Source organism: Bos javanicus, chromosome 11 (assembly GCF_032452875.1).
Source record: "Bos javanicus breed banteng chromosome 11, ARS-OSU_banteng_1.0, whole genome shotgun sequence".
In the NCBI taxonomy this organism is placed as follows: domain Eukaryota; kingdom Metazoa; phylum Chordata; class Mammalia; order Artiodactyla; family Bovidae; genus Bos; species Bos javanicus.
Genome location: NC_083878.1, coordinates 47,837,491 through 47,852,556, shown reverse-complemented (window position 1 = coordinate 47,852,556; position 15,066 = coordinate 47,837,491). Strand labels below are relative to the sequence as shown.

Genomic DNA, 15,066 nt, shown 5'->3' with positions numbered 1-15,066 from the left:
GACTCATGCCAGTGCCTGTCCGTGGCAGAGCACTTGACCTTCTATGTATAACTCAGCTCATCTTCAGACAGTCAGAACCATGCCTCCCGGCCTCCTTGGTGATGGCCTTCCCAGGTTCCTCCTTCCTTGACCTTGAATCCTGCAGCAGGATTCCTGGGGGGCATGCCTCACCTTCCTTATATGTGTTTATGCACCAGCCCAAACTGGGGACTGCTTGAAGGCAAAGTCTGTATCTTCTTTATCTCTGTCAGCTAGCTCAAGGCAAGGCACATAACAGATGCTCAATAAATGGTTTTTAATACACTTAGAACTTTTAATTTACTTTTAAAAATATATATATAGTAAAAAACATAAAACAAACAAAAAATTCAAAACTTGAAGTATAATTTACAATATCATATTAGTTTCAAGTGTATGACACACTGATTCAATATTTTTATAGATTATACTCCATCTAAAGTTATTACAAAACACTTGCTATATTTCCCTGTGTTGTATCCTTCTAGCTTATTTCCTTACAGCTTATTTATTTTATACATAGTAGTTTGTATTTCTTTTTTTAAAAAATATGTCTTTACAGAAGGAGGTGGTAGGATCATGGAATCATTATCAATTATGATGAGACTTTTTTTTTTTTAAAAACCAACACCTTCTTTTTAAAAATTTTATTTATTTTTTATCTTTTGGCTGCATTACAGCATGTGAGATCTTAGTTCCCCAACCAGGGATTGAATCTGCATCCCCCAGCATTGGCAGCGCAGAGTCTTAATCACGTGACTGCGAGGGAAATCCCAGTAGTTTGTGTCTCTTAATCCCGTACCCCTATCACGACCCTTCCACCTTTCCTCTCCCCACTAGTAACCACTAGTTTGTTCTCTACATCTGTGAGTCTGTTTCTGTTTTTGTTATACTCATCTGTTGATTTTAATTTTTAGATTCCACATATATGTGATAACAAACATTACTTATCTTTCTCTTTCTGACTTATTTCACTGAGCATAATGCCCTCCAGGTCCATCCACATTGTTGCAAATGATGCCCAATAAAAACTTGTGAAAAGAAGAAAGATGGGAAGGAACAAGGAAGGAAGAAGGAATTCAAAATATTGTAAAGTTCTCTGGGTACTTGGGGGAATGTGATGTTCTTTTTTAAAATTAATTATTTTAATAGGAGGATAATTATTTTACAATATTGTGATGGTTTTTCATAAATTGGCCATAGGTATACATGTGTCCCCCTATCCTGAACCCCCCTCCCAGATGTGATTTCTTTAAGACAGATGCTCTCCCCTGCAATTTTTAAGGGGAGACCTCCTCTCAGGCTACAAGTTTTCAGGTAGCCCAGGAAGCCAGAACAGTTGGTCCAGTCCTCTCTGGCTGTGTTTTTAGAGGGCTCGTCCACCTTGCAGGCGCCTTCTATTTGCATTTATCTGTTCAGGAACCAGTTATTTCCATACAAGGAGTTGAGCAGCAGCTGCCTTTCCATCCCTCTTGACTCTGACAGATGATACAACCCAGGGCTGCAGAGGAAAGAGCGAGCAGGGACCCGCTGGCTGGGGCAGGGCACACTCAGGGCTGTACACAAAGCAGGTAGGTTTGGGAGCTTCCTCTGCCTTCTGTGCTGGGAACAGTGTCAGGCACCAGGGACCCCTGTGAGAATAATATCTCTGGGAAGACAGTGATGACAAAATTTAAAGGTTATACTCCATTTATAGCTATGACAAAATATTGGCTATATTGGAGTATAACCTTTAAAACTTGTGAATCACTACATTGTACACCTGTGACATATAATACCATACATCAACTATAATTAAATAAACAAAGTTCTAATACCACTTTCTGACTTATTTATTTTATTGAAGTATAGTTGATTTACAATGTTTCAGGTATACAGTAATGTGATTCAGTTATACATATATATATCTTTTTTCAGATTCTTTTCCATTATAGGTTATTACAACATATTGAATATAGTTCCCTGTGCTATATAGTAGGTCCTTGTTGTTTATCTATTTTCTATACAGTAGTGTGTATCTGTTAATCCCACATTCCTAGTTTATCCCTTCCCACTTAAAACCACATCTTAGATTCCAAGAGAAAGACTGCTTCTGCCAGCCAGCTTAGCTGATGACCTTCACCAAGCCACATTTCTCCTCCTTAGTCTCATTTTTTCAGTCCCCACAAGAGTCCCATTTACACAGTGCTTTGCAATTTTCAGAGATATTTTTAAGCAATTCTCTTTTGTTAAACCGTCACAGCAACCCTTTAGTGTATAGGTCATCACTGTCTTCCCAGTTGCCATTTCCTTCTCCATGGAATCTTCCTAACCCAGGGATCGAACCCAGGTCTCTCACGTTGTAGACAGATGCTTTACCGTCTGAGCCACCAGGGAAGTTGAATTGTAATTAAACATTTATTATAACAAAGTGATTGTAAAGACTCTGATGAGACAAAATGAGGGCAAAAGATTGTTGAACTGGTGGCTGAATTGAGTCAAGGCCTGATAAGGGATTGTATACATTGTTGTAAAGGTCTCTCCATCACCCAGTATGGGGTGAGGTCTCTACTGTAGTATCTTGGGGCTCTGTCCCTAGCCTTCTCCTGGTCCAAGTAGTAGTAGTGGCATAGTAATTAACGGGCTGCAATTCTGCGCAATTATAAGTAATTCTACTCTTCCTCTCTCATTGGGAAAACTTCAGGGAATACAAGGGAGTGAGGAAGACATTACTATGGGAATAACCCAACCTGTAAGTAAGCCCTAACCTTTCAAAGCCTTGAGCACTTTATAATTAATTACTGGCATTGCACCTCACAGCGGTTTGTGGAGTTGGCCACCCATCACTTCCACTTTCTCTCTGAGCCAAGAGAACACATCACGTAACACTGGTGATATCAGCAACTCTGTCATTCTCACTCTTGCTAAACACACAGAACTGTGACATAAATATGTAGATGTCATTCTGGGTAAAACAGGTCATGTCCCATTATACTGTAGATAATTATGACTTTTTTATTCTTTGGAGAAAAGGACAGTCTATTTCAACAACGAGAAGGACACGTGACACAAAATGCTCTCTCCCATGCCATGGTGCTAATGACCTGTGACTTTCAGCAAGAGGACTGTGAGGAATTTCCACCCACTCCCTTGGCTTAGAAGACGTCCCCGGTTCCTAAAGGGGAACTCCTATGTTGTGATCCATGAACACCCTGCGTCCCTCTTCCTATAGTGCTGCTCATGCTGCCTGGTGACCCCAGTTCAATTGTTCCTCCAGCAACTTGCGATATTCCCAGTGCCTAACGCATACAGGTCGTAAATCTATACTTACTGAATTAACCTGGAGGGTTTATATGCAGAGTTCAACAGTGTCCCTTTCATTAGTTTCACTGAAAAATATCTGCCAAAAGAATAGGTACAGGGCTTCCCTGGTGGCTCAGTGGTAAAGAATCCACCTGCCAATGCAGGAGACATGGGTTCAATCCCTGATCTGGGAAGATCCCTCATGCTGTGGAGCAACAAATCCCATGTGCCACAACTATTGGGTCTGTGCTCTAGAGTCTGGGTCCCACACCTATTGGAGCCCTAGAGCCTGTGCTCTGCAACAAGAGAAGCCACCACTATCAGAAGCCCCGGGACTGCAACTAAAGAGCAGCCCCTGCTTGCTGCAACTAGAGAAAGCCCTCACGGCAATGAAGACCCAGAAGGGCCAAAAATAAATAAATAAAATTATAAAAAAGAATGGTTACAGCTGGAAGGGACCTTTGGAAACCCAAGCTCCTCATTTTGAAAGGTGGGACTCTGAAGCTGAGAAAGGCAAGGACAGCCCACTGAGCCCATACCCAAATGCCAGTCTCCCAACAGCTGGTGTGGTGCCCCATGGTCAGAGTTTTCTCCCCCTATTTCCAGCCTGGTGAATGTTGTGTGCCACACCTGCTTCAAGAGGCAGGAGAAGCTCCACCGATGTGGGCAGTGCAAGTTTGCCCACTACTGTGACCGCACCTGCCAGAAAGATGCTTGGCTGAACCACAAGAATGAATGTTCGGCCATCAAGAGATATGGCAAGGTGCCCAACGAGAACATCAGGTGAGAGCTGGGCCCTGGGGTGGGGCTTTGCATTTCCAAATGTCAGGTGAGGAGTCGGGTGGCAGCGGGGGCACCACGCCTCGGTCCAAGCAAGCTGGGCTGAGAGCAAATCAAGAGAAAGCCCCAAACAGACTACAATTGCTGCTTCTGTGCTCTCCCTCGATCTGGGCTGTGCTTAGTCACTCAATTGTGTCCGACTCTTTGCGACTCCGTGAATACAGCCTGCCAGGCTTCTCTGTCCGCAGGGATTCTCCAGGTGAGAATACTGGTGTGTGTTGCCGTGCCCTCCTCCAGGGGCTCTTCCCAACCCAGGGATTGAACCCAGGTCTCCCCCATTGTGAGTGGATTCTTTACCATCTGAGCCATCAGAGAAGCCCCTCCCCACTTGGTCTGGGAAGCCCATTTATGAGGGAATTTCCACTGGTTGGAGCTGGCTGCAAACTTGTTCTGTGTGGCTCCTCAATGTTTAATTTTTAAAAAGTGATCTGAGTATCATATAATATGGCTTATATGAGGAATCTAAAAAAAAAAATGTCCAAATGAACATATTTACCAAATAAAAATTGAGTCACAGATATAGAAAACAAACTTATGGTTAGCAACTGAAATTAACACAATACTGTAAATCAAGTATACTCTAATTAAAATTAATTAAAAACTGACCTGCTATGTCAAAAAATTAGCAAGTTGCACATTAAAAAAATTAAGATTTCTGGCTTCTCTTAAAAAAAAGTGAAGATTTGGCAAAATGAGAGCTCAATAGCAACTAACCTCTTTAAACAAAATAGAACTTTTCAAATTATCACAGCTCCACTCGTCCCCATGGTTGTACACTAGCCCTTTGGACTCAGTACAAATACCTGAAATGCATTTGCATTTGCAAAAATCTCTGCGCCAATACCTTAATTCCAGAGCTACTAAGTCCAGGAGGCTCTGCCAGGGTAGGACCTGATGCTAGATTGCAGGTAGGTGCTTATGAAGCTGGCAATGGAGAGTGGAGGAGATGGGGATGGTGATGTTGAAGCATTTGAACTGAGCATTTTAACTGTGAAGTTAAAGCCCAGACTGGAATCATCATATCCTGGTAACTTATGGGAAACTGCAAAATGAAATTGCTTAGTCAGCCTCCCCATCTCCTGTCCCCCTTAGTTCCATCTGTTGAAATCTTCTTCTTTTCCCCTACTCCTTCTTTTTGTAATTTCATGTGCAATTTTATTTACTTATAAATTTCCCTCTTATTGAGGTGTAATTGATTAAGTCGTAAGATATTGATATTTAAAATGTATTGTACATTGTGTTGATTTGCTATACATGTGTATTGTGAAAGATCTATTTACCTGTGGCCACCCAAGACAAGCTTTCTAAGTGAGTGCCCTGCAGGTTCAGAGTGCCACCATCAATCTGGAGTGGTGGGCCTCTTTCTTTGGTCTCTTCCTGCCTTCTGTAAAGGGAGGGCAGTATGAGAACCAGCACTCTGGAGGTTAGCATGGCACGGAATGTGTATTACCCTCACTTTACTCGCCATTGGAGAGGTTCAGAGAGGGCAAGCAACTTGCCCAGAGTCACACAGTAAGAAGTGGAGTCATCAGACTTCTCCAGTGCTCATTTCAGTTAGCCTCAGGGTCAGGAGAGACACAGGTAACTGGACCTCACTGTGTCCCCAGGCCCCTCTCATGGCTTCCCAGACCACAAAATATGGCTTCCGTTTCTGTCTTCACCTTTATTTGCTTTCTTCTCCTTGCTCCCTAGCCCCAGCATCTTGCTGTTTCTTTTTCCCCCTGCTTCTTTTCACTGGACCCTGCAGCATGTGGGATCTTAGCTCCCCAACCAGGGACTGAACCCATGTCTCCTGTTGTGGAAGTTCATAGTCTTAACCACTGGACCACTAGGGAAGTCCCCATTTTGCTGCTTCTAATCATGCCAAGCTCTCTCTCTCTTTAGGGCCATTGTGTTCGCTGCTCTTTCCCCATCTGCACAGAGTTGGCTCCTGTTCACTCCACTGGCAGCCCGGTGTGCCTCCTCCAGCCTCCCCTGAGCACCTTGGCTTCCCCTCCCGCTCCCACTCAGGTCACCCTGTTTGATTTTGGGCATAGCACTTAGCACTAGTTTAGATTATCTTTTCAACTTAGGTCTCCCCGACTCTAAGAGGGCTTCCCTCATAGTTCAGTCAGTGAAGAATCCACCTGCAATGCAGGAGATGTGAGTTTGATCCCTGGGTGGGGAAGATCCCCTGGAGAAGGAAATGGCAATCCACTCCAGTATTCTTTCTTGGGAAATCCCATGGACAGAGGAGTCTGGAGGGCTACAGTCCACGGAATTGCAAGAGTCAGACAGGACTTAGTGACTAAACCACCAACCACCATTCTAAGACGCTTCACAACACAAGAAATTCCATCCGTCTAGTTCAGAACTGTTACCTTGAGCCCGACACTGCGCCAGGCAGCAGGAGGCACTCCACAAGTGTTTGTGGAAATAATGATCGCAGTAAGCCCTCACTCACTCCACCCTTCTGCACAGGCTGGCGGCACGCATCATGTGGCGGGTGGAGAGAGAGGGTAGCGGGCTCACCGAGGGCTGCCTGGTCTCCGTGGACGACCTGCAGAACCACGTGGAGCACTTCGGGGAGGAGGAGCAGAAGGAGCTGCGGCTGGATGTGGACACGTTCCTGCAGTACTGGCCGCCGCAGAGCCAGCAGTTCAGCATGCAGTACATCTCCCATATCTTCGGTGTGGTGCGTAAGAGTTCGCTCAACGTGGGGATGGGGTGGGGTGGAGGTGGGCCAGCGACCCCAGCGCTGCCAGGTCAGAGAGGAAGGGGAGGGACTTCCCTCGTGATCCAGTGGTCAATACTTCCCGTTCCGAAGCAGGGGGTGCAGGTTCAATCCCTGGTTGTGGAGCTAAGATCACACATGACACACACACACACACACAAAACAAAACAGGCAATGTTGTAGCAAATTCAATAAACACTTTTAAAATGATCTGCATCAAAAGATAAAGTGTGGACTGGGGAAGCCAAGAAAAGCTCTGGAGGGCAAAGGAGGCCTTAGATGAGTAGCTCTCACTCAGTTCTCTTTCTGGTCTTGTGTTACTATGAGGTCATTCCTGTGGGGTCTGAAACCAACATCCCACCTGAAAACTACTCTTTATCTCCCACCGCATATTTAGATGGTGATTTACTTTCTTGTTCATCTGCACTTCTATACTTTCTCTACTCCACATTGAAAATGAAGACCCAGGGGGACTTCCCTGGTGGTCCAGTGCTTGAGACTCTGTCTTTCAATGCAGGGGGCATGGGTTTCATCCATGGTCAGGGAGCTAAGACCCCCACATGCCTCATGCCAAGAAAACCAGAACAACAGAAACAATACTGTAATAAATTCAATAAAGATTAAACATGGTCCACCTCCCTCCACCCCCCAAATCTTGAAAGAAAAGAAAATGAAGATCCAGTCACTATTTCTTCTTGCTGACCAGGCACTTTGGAAATAAGATTCTTCCTTTTTCCAGATCTAATGGGTTGATCATGGGGACGCAGGGAGAGGAGAGTAGGGGCTTTCTGGAGGGCTTTGTCTTGAGCCACAAATCCAGGCCTTCTGAAGCCGTGAGGGAGGAGGGAATGGGAGCCCAGTGGGTCAGCCGACTCAGGCTGTGGGCTGTGGGAACTTGTCTCCCATCTGGCAGGCTGAGTGCCTGCTGGGCTGCTGGTGAGTGGGCTGAGGAGGGAGTTCTCGTAATAAAATAGTATGATCGTGCTCAGCACCTCAGAGTCCTCCCCACGTGCCAGTGCTTCTGTAGTAGAGTTTTCCAGAGAAACAGAACCACGAGGATGTGTGTGTGTGTGTGTGTGTGTGTGTGTGTGTGTGTGTGTAGAAAGAGAGAGCGAGTGAGAAAGAGATTTAATGAACTGCCTCCTGTGATTGTAGGGGCTGCTGGTAGCCCAGTAGGCTGAAGACCCAAAAAGGAGAATTGTGTTTCAAGTACAAAGGCAGTCTGCTGAAAGAATTCCTTCTTACTTGGGGAATCAGTCTGGCTCTATGAAGGTCTTCGACTGATTGTATGAGGCCCACCTCCATTGTGCAGGCTAACCTGTTTTACTCTAAGCCTCCCAATTTAAATGTTCACCTCACCCAAAGAACACCTTTTAGAAACATACAGAATCATGTTTAACCAAATATCTGGTCACCACAGCCCAGCCAAATTGACATAAAATTAACCATCCCAGTGTCCCAGATATTATTTTATTATTGTACACAATCTCTGCAACACAAGAGGCAGTTCGGGGCTTTTTCTGGCACTGCTGTGTAGCTTGTGAGATCCTATATCCCCAACCGGGGACCGAACCCCTGCCCATGGCAGTGAAGGAAATGAGTCTTAATCACTGGGCCACAAGAGAATTCCTATCTTGGACTTTTTAAGAATACAGCTACCCTAGACTTTCAAGGTAATGGTACAAATTGAGACTCTCACATGGTACTCATCTTGAGGGTCATTTGGAATCACATAGAGATCAGGAGACTAACTGTTTTGTTTCCAAACTCTCTAAGCATTTCCAGAATGAGACCACGTTTTCTATTTTTAAAATACTTTCAACAGCTGGTTAGTGTTCTGCACCAAGTCTATGTCTGGTCTGTTAGCTGACTCTCATCTTTTCTTCTGGGCAGATTAATTGCAATGGTTTCACACTCAGTGACCAGCGAGGCCTGCAGGCTGTGGGCGTGGGCGTCTTCCCCAACCTGGCCCTGGTGAACCATGACTGTTGGCCCAACTGCACTGTCATATTTAACAATGGCAAGTGAGTATGTCTTTAACTTGGGTTGGTGTGCTAGGGATGGGGAGACAGTAGGGTATCATCTCTACACTTGACTTAAACCAAAAGTAAACTGTTGGACCTGAACTAGCATGGATTTCATCTGGATAGAAAATTGAAATTTTATTCCAGAATAAGTGTAGAGAGGAAAAATGTAATGAGGAAGGTAGCAAAGTGATTTCTGAGTTTTTGTATATTTCTTGAGGTGGCTGAGATATGTTAAATAAACCTCTAACTACTGTGTAATTTCAAACTTGAAGCCTGAGATTTTCTATCTAGGGGTCATTGCAGAGCATCATTGGCCAAGAAGGCGCCTGTCAGGAGCATGTGTTAGTCAAGTTACCAGCAGAAATCAGAAGGCGCACTCAAGGGTTACCCTAAGAGAATTTAATAAAAGGGCAATTGATAGAAGTGTGGGTAAAGCTGAAGAAACTGACAAAATAATGGTGAGGTGTCCAGGGTCTGGGCAGCAACATGAAATCATGACCTCCTCTAGACTTGGAGGGGTGATGGAGGAAGTGCTGTTTCTGTGGCTGATGAGAGCTGTAGCCATGGGAGGGAGCCGTTTGTCCCCCAGCCCAACAGCTCAGCTGTGCCTGTAGAGAAACCAGCCACAGCTGGAACCGTGGTCAGGCAGAGAGGGAGCCAAGAGACTAAATACCCCAATTTCTCTCTCCTCCCACCTTCTGATCTCCTCCCATTGGCTAAACCAGAAGCCAGATGACCAAAGAATCTGGTTATGAAAACTTCAGAGCTCACCCTCGCCCCCTGGAAGGCACAGATCAGAGGACTGAAGGGCAGAGAACAGAATTTGAGGTGGGGTGCAAATGGAGAAGAGTCAGAAAACATGATGAATCCAGGTTGTCCATGGTTCAGACAGGGGGAGCTTTGGGGATATAAAGAAAACTGTTAGTCACTCAGTTGGTGTCTGTCTTTGTGGCCTCATGGGTTGCGGCTCACCAGGCTCCTCTACCCATGGGATTCTTCAGGCAAGAATATTGGAGTGGGTAGCCATGCCCTTCTCCAGGCAGTCTTCCTGACCCAGGGATGGAACCCGGGTCTCTTGCATTGTAGGCAGATTCTTTACTGTCTGAGCTACTGGGGATATAAGGCCTAAGAAATATTTCTTTTACTGTTAGAGACGAGCTCTTATGATGATGCAAGTTGACTATAAGCCATCAACAATGAGCAGGTTTGCCCCCAAAAATAACGGTTTCTGGTTCTCAGCCAAGAAACAAGCTTATGCTCCAGTGGAGCCTGGACTCTGATTTCCCTTTTCCTTCCTAATTCTGAAAACAAGGGCATGCATGACACTAGGCTTTTGAGCACTTGAGAAAGTCCCTCAAGACAGGAAAGTTTATTTTGGACCCAGATGACAATCTTTTCCCAGTGTATTTGTGTTTCCCTTCCTAAACCTCTTGGGGTCCCTGGCCTGGACTTCATGGAATCCTCCCCAGAAGGACTGGTGTCTGGAGTTACCCTGGTAGGCAGGGAGGATTAAATTCACAAGTGGGACTGGTCTTTCTGGGTACCCCTCCCGTAAGTGGTGGTGAGCCAGTGCCCTTCTTGTCACTACCATAGAAACCTGAGGGGCCCTTTCTTCAGATCATCACCAGTGTCCACTCTGGCTTCGATGCATCCTCTAATTTTGAGCAGACACGCGGTACCCAAGCTTCTTGGCTGTTGTGTGAGAGAAGGTGACGTTGCAGTAACAGTCTAGGTGCCTGCCATAGTGGAAAGAATACTTGTTGTGATGTTAGGAGTCCAATTCTAATCCTAGCAATTTTTACATACTACCTGTGTGACTGGTCTCCAGACATATTCAAACTCTTCCCAAGACAGACATCAAAAGAGGCCACCCTTATGCCCAAGATGCTTGTTTAGAGGGATAATAATATGTAGCTTCCCATATGATTTTTTAGCACTCTACTTCACTTATTTATGGAAAAGAATGCCTGCAAGAACATTTATTTCATTAAAAGAGAAATTGATGTTGTCCAGTCGCTTAGTCCTATCCAACTCTTTGTGACACCATGGACTGCAGCACGCCAGGTTTCCTTGTCCTGTGCTATCTCCTGGAGTTTGCTCAAACTCATGTCCATTGAGTAGATGATGCCATCCGACGATCTCATTCTCTGTTGCCCCCTTCTCCTCTTGCCCTCAATCTTTCATTTTAAAGAGAAATTAGCCAGAGTAAACCATCCAAGGATTGTTTGATTCTGCTTCTTGGTGGCAATGCTGCTGGTGACTTGAAGTTGAAGCCCTATTGGCGAACCACTCAGAAGACCCTAAGGCTCTGAAGGGCTACTCTAAGCCCAATTTGCCCATGATTTGGTGTTCAAATTTTCCTGGGCACCCAGGAGCATCTTTCATGAATGGTTCGCATGCTTTTTTTTGCCCTGCCATTGAAAAATATGGTAGCCCTCTACTTTTGAATTAATTGTTTTATGACAGTCTTGTTGTTAGCTTACAGATGAAAACATCAAGGCTCAGGGAAGGGAAGTAACTTGCCCAAGGCTGAGTCCTTTTGAACCCAGAACTTCTCGTTTCATATCAAATGTACTTTCCATTAACCAGGCTACATCTTGCCAAGGGAGCTCAGCTAGAAGGGGTTGGGAGAGAGTTGGTTGTGCTGGCCAAAGCTTTGATGGCATAACCTGGAATGCTGTGCACTGTTGCTAGCTGTATGGGATGAGCCGGTGATAATGATTTCCATTTGGGTGTCTGTTTTGTTTTTCAGTCATGAGGCAGTGAAATCCATGTTTCACACCCAGATGAGGTGGGTCAGTCTTTGAAAACCTCCCTGTTCCTCTGACCCATCTCCCTTACTTGCCTGATTTGCTGGGAATGCCCCGTCCTGAGACCCGTTGGTTGCTGTCTGTCTGTAATGCCTGTCCGCTCCCCCAAATCTCGTCTTTGCTGAATACTGTATGTTTAATGCATTTATGTTAATCATCTTGTTCCTCACCCACCACTACCTTCTGTGCTGTGCTTGCTTTTGCTCCCTTTCTTCTTTCTCTTTTACTCCTTATTTCTTTCTCTCCTCTAACCCCAAAGTATGACAGTCCCTTCCAGTCCACATCTTCTTAGAAAAACACACATGATTCCTCTAAACCCTGTTTACCATGAAATGAAGACTGTTGATATTACTGACTTACTAAAGGACTGTGTGTTTGTTCATAACCTCCAATTTCGTACTCAGACTAGTTCTATAATTGGTATCTGTAATTGTGATGTTTTTGGTAAGTATTTATTCGTATATTATCTTTACGGCTTCTGGGCCAACCATGAATTAATGGCCAGTATGATATGATAAAGCTCTTGAGTTCAAAATCTTGGTCCAGTTGCCAAAGTGCTGTGGGACCTTCAGGGAAGTTACTTCATCTCTCTGGGTATCAGCATCCTCATGTGTGAAATGAGAAGGTCAATGCCCTGCAGCTAGGACATATTAGGATTCTAAGCAGAGCTGCGAGTAGGCCATCTTGCCCTTCTCTCCTTTTACTTTTCACTCCTTCAGTTCAGTTCAGTTCAGTTCAGTCGCTCAGTCGTGTCAACTCTTTGCGACCCCATGAATCGCAGCACACCAGGCCTCACTCCTTCAGTAACAGTCAAAAATTAGGGTGGAGATGAAAGGAAACAAGGGACTAAAGGTGACAATTTTGCCGGTCTCTATATAAGTTGTGTGTGTGTGTGTGTGTATGATCACATTTATTGGGCATTGCAGTGTACCCCACTGTGAGAGGAGTAGTCACCTCAGATACCTGGACACACGTGTCACTGCCATTCAGCTGTTCCTTGCTGGGCTGTCACCTCAGAACATGTGGAAGGGGTTGCCTCTGACTGAGACCATCTCCTGCCTTTCACATGGCATCTGACTCAGCCTCTCTGGGAGGTGAAGGGAATGACTGCGGACCTCTCTGCTGATGCTTTCCTAGCCCTCCGCATCCTGCCACTCACTCTCTAGGTGATGGGTTCTCTCTGGGAAGGAAGGTGCCAGGATCTTGGGGAGATACAGGAGCACAGCTTAGATACAGAAGCACAGTTTTCTGAGCTCACTACTCTTTCTATAGCTTCTGGCCTTGTGGGTAGAAGATGCATGGCTGAGAGGCCCACGGGCTGGTCTCTGCTGGTTTGGCTTAGCTGGGTGTCAGTTGTGCAGCGGCCTTTTGTCTTCAGCACATTCTGTCTCTATTACATGGTGAGGTGTGTAGTGCTGTAGGTAACTGGAGGCTCAGGTCTAGGCTGGAAGGTGGTTGAAATGTCATCTGCTCTTTCTAACCCACCTTCAACCCCAAATCCATGTCCCCAAGTAAACAAAAAAGTGAAAAATGCAGTGGGGTACTAAAGAGCCAGGCTTTAGTTGCCTTCAGAGATCTCCAAGCATAACTCTCCTCACTTAATGTTGGCCTGAACCATTGGACCAAAAGTTTAGATAGGCCAGGCCTTATAATTAGACACAAAATGGGTTAAGATTGTGGGTAACTGAATATGTGTGTTTCTGAGAGAAGCCGTCCTTGACCAACCAGACATGACTATTAAGTCTTCTCTTGTTTGAAGTTTGTACCTTATTATTTCTCCTTTCCTTTTTTACAATCAGTGGCTAAATACACAGGGATAATTGCAGACATGGAAGCTTCATATGCTTTTATGACCAAGCCCAGCTCTCTACTGGGAGTCTATTTGAGCTGCTTCCAGAGCAACAGACTGAATGCAGCAGATTTGATTGTTATGACAAGTAGAGCAGACCTATTCAGAAAACTGTCCTTTATGTCACAATTGCCCCTTTTGGAGGAATGTTTTCTCAGAGTGTTAGTGGAAGTTGTCTTTGAGGTTCAACTCCTTGAAACCTTGAAGAGCATGTATCCCACCCTGGATTTGATTGACTCTTCTCCTTTACCTTGGTCCAGAATTGAGCTCCGAGCCCTGGGCAAAATCTCAGAAGGAGAGGAGCTGACGGTGTCCTATATCGACTTCCTTAACGTCAGTGAAGAACGCAAGAAGCAGCTGAAGAGACAGTACTACTTTGACTGCACGTGTGAGCACTGCCAGAAGGGGCTGAAGGATGACCTCTTCCTGGGGGTGAAAGACAACCCGAAGGTACACGCAGCCCCACTACTGGGGTGCTTTTGGGCATCTTCCTCAAGAGCCGGACAAGGGTGGATTCCCCAGCTAACCAAGGTGCCCTTGCCTTGCTGATTTGTGGACAGAGCACCACAGATGGGTCCTAGCTAGTGTCTTGGTGCCACTGCTTGCCAGGTTTTTGAGCTTGGGGACGTAACTCTGTTTTCTCAATTGTAAAATAGGAACATGACATCCACTGTGAGGGGCTGTTATGAGGATTAAACAGGATGATCTATGTAAAGGAAATGGCATAGAGAGTAGACACTTAGTAAATTTAAGTTCCTCTTCTTGCCCCCTTGCACATTAAGTGATGCAGAGAGTTTCTCATAGAGAGACCAGATGGGCAAAGAGATTTGTTGTCAGATTATCACAGATATGTTCCTAGTCTTATGGAAATGGGCAATGTGCAGACCAGGCGATATTTAGATTGGTTAAAACGTTTACCTCCTGAGTAGCTCTTTCCTCATCAATGGTGAGACCACTGAGCATTGCAAGTCTTATCAACGAGGAGGTCAGGGGCTTGCTGAATTGGGAGAGCTAGGCTGCTAGGTGACAGAATAGCCAATTAAAGCAGCAAGCTTTTAATCGCTTACCTGTAATGGTAAAGCATGAGACTGAGACTGGAGTGGGCGCCGATTCCCCCAGTCCATTTTCCCCCCATGGGAAGGCACACAGGTGGAGGGTCAGGTAGATCAGCATAGATGTGAGGGTTGGCTCACTGCTGAGGGACCCAGAACTGAAGGCCCCACAGTTTTATGGACCCTGAGGCATGTGAGTGAGGGGGTGGGAGGTGGGGGAAGAGTTAGGAGTAGAAAAGTCTGGGATACAGAGTCAGAATGAGGAAGCATGTCTCAAAATCCCCCAGGGACTTCCCTGGTGGTCCAGTGGTTAAGACTCCATGCTTCCAGTGCATGGGGTATGGGTTCCATCCTCAGTCCAGGAGCTAAGATCCTACATGCTATGTGGTGTGGCAAAGAAAATACTAAAAAAGAAAAGAAAATCTCCCCCAACTCCACTTTCACAATAAGCAGGCCTCAGTAGAGGCTCCTGAAG

General features: G+C 45.4%; 1 protein-coding gene across 2 annotated transcripts in view; it reads left to right on the top strand.

The window, feature by feature from the left end:
• Positions 1-15,066, top strand: part of SMYD1 (SET and MYND domain containing 1) — a 48,958-nt gene that overhangs the window by 11,750 nt on the left and 22,142 nt on the right. The window contains exons 2-6 of one of the 2 annotated variants that reach the window (XM_061432609.1): positions 3,907-4,083; positions 6,601-6,814; positions 8,747-8,877; positions 11,633-11,671; positions 13,800-13,989. In XM_061432609.1, coding sequence (XP_061288593.1) covers positions 3,907-4,083; positions 6,601-6,814; positions 8,747-8,877; positions 11,633-11,671; positions 13,800-13,989 — 751 coding nt within the window. The remainder of the gene's footprint in view (positions 1-3,906; positions 4,084-6,600; positions 6,815-8,746; positions 8,878-11,632; positions 11,672-13,799; positions 13,990-15,066) is intronic. The other variant, XM_061432610.1, reaches the window with a different exon arrangement.